Raw genomic sequence first — 692 nt, 5'->3', positions numbered from 1 at the left:
ACTGCAGGCGAGCAGGCCCGAGACTCACCTGGCAGTGTACCCCCGGGGGCAGTCCACGTTGACGGCGGCCTGGAAGAGGATAGCCCACACCATCCACAGCGTCCGGAAGAGGGAGAAGCGGTGATTCTGGGGCGCCTGGAGCTGTTCAAGGAAGCGGACAGGTTTTCATGTGCTCTGGGGGTTTCTGTTATCGTTAAAGAGTATCAACTCATCACGAGAGAGTGGTGTTTAACCGGTATTTTTTCTTCGTAAAACGTAGTACTACTTTTGCTTTGCATTGTATCCGATAAGCTGCACACATCAGAATGTACTGGTCTGCTTGCCAACATTCTGCTTGGCCTAGTCAAGCGTTGCAGCGTAGAGTTAGTGCATGGAACTTCAAGGAAACGGATTTACATCGTTACGTCATACGTCATCATTTATTAATTAAGTGAGAATGCCAAAGAGCATTTATGAACATGAATGAATCAATGCTCGGTCGCACGAGAAACTGGCCTGGGAGAGCGATGACTAATACTGCAACCGTTGAGTTATTTATCTAATCTGCATTCTGTTTATCCAATTTAGCAACATCAAAGGATGTTCAACATTCATCTTTAATCTTCAGCCAATTTTAGATTGACTCCGTCAGCATGATACGAAGCAAGCGCTGTCTTCTTTTCCTGTATATCTGAAGGGAAAAGCAAACACTA

The 692-nt window shown here is 46.0% G+C and overlaps 1 protein-coding gene across 2 annotated transcripts in view; it reads right to left on the bottom strand.

Annotated features, from left to right (window-relative positions):
• Window positions 1–692, bottom strand: part of LOC119591893 (glutamate receptor ionotropic, NMDA 2B-like) — a 182,298-nt gene that overhangs the window by 22,060 nt on the left and 159,546 nt on the right. For both annotated transcript variants that reach the window (XM_037940640.1, XM_037940642.1), the window contains exon 15: window positions 29–141. In XM_037940640.1, the coding sequence (XP_037796568.1) occupies window positions 29–141 (113 nt within the window). The remainder of the gene's footprint in view (window positions 1–28; window positions 142–692) is intronic.

Source organism: Penaeus monodon, chromosome 29, assembly GCF_015228065.2.
Source record: "Penaeus monodon isolate SGIC_2016 chromosome 29, NSTDA_Pmon_1, whole genome shotgun sequence".
NCBI lineage: Eukaryota > Metazoa > Arthropoda > Malacostraca > Decapoda > Penaeidae > Penaeus > Penaeus monodon.
This window is presented reverse-complemented; position numbering and strand designations above follow the sequence as displayed.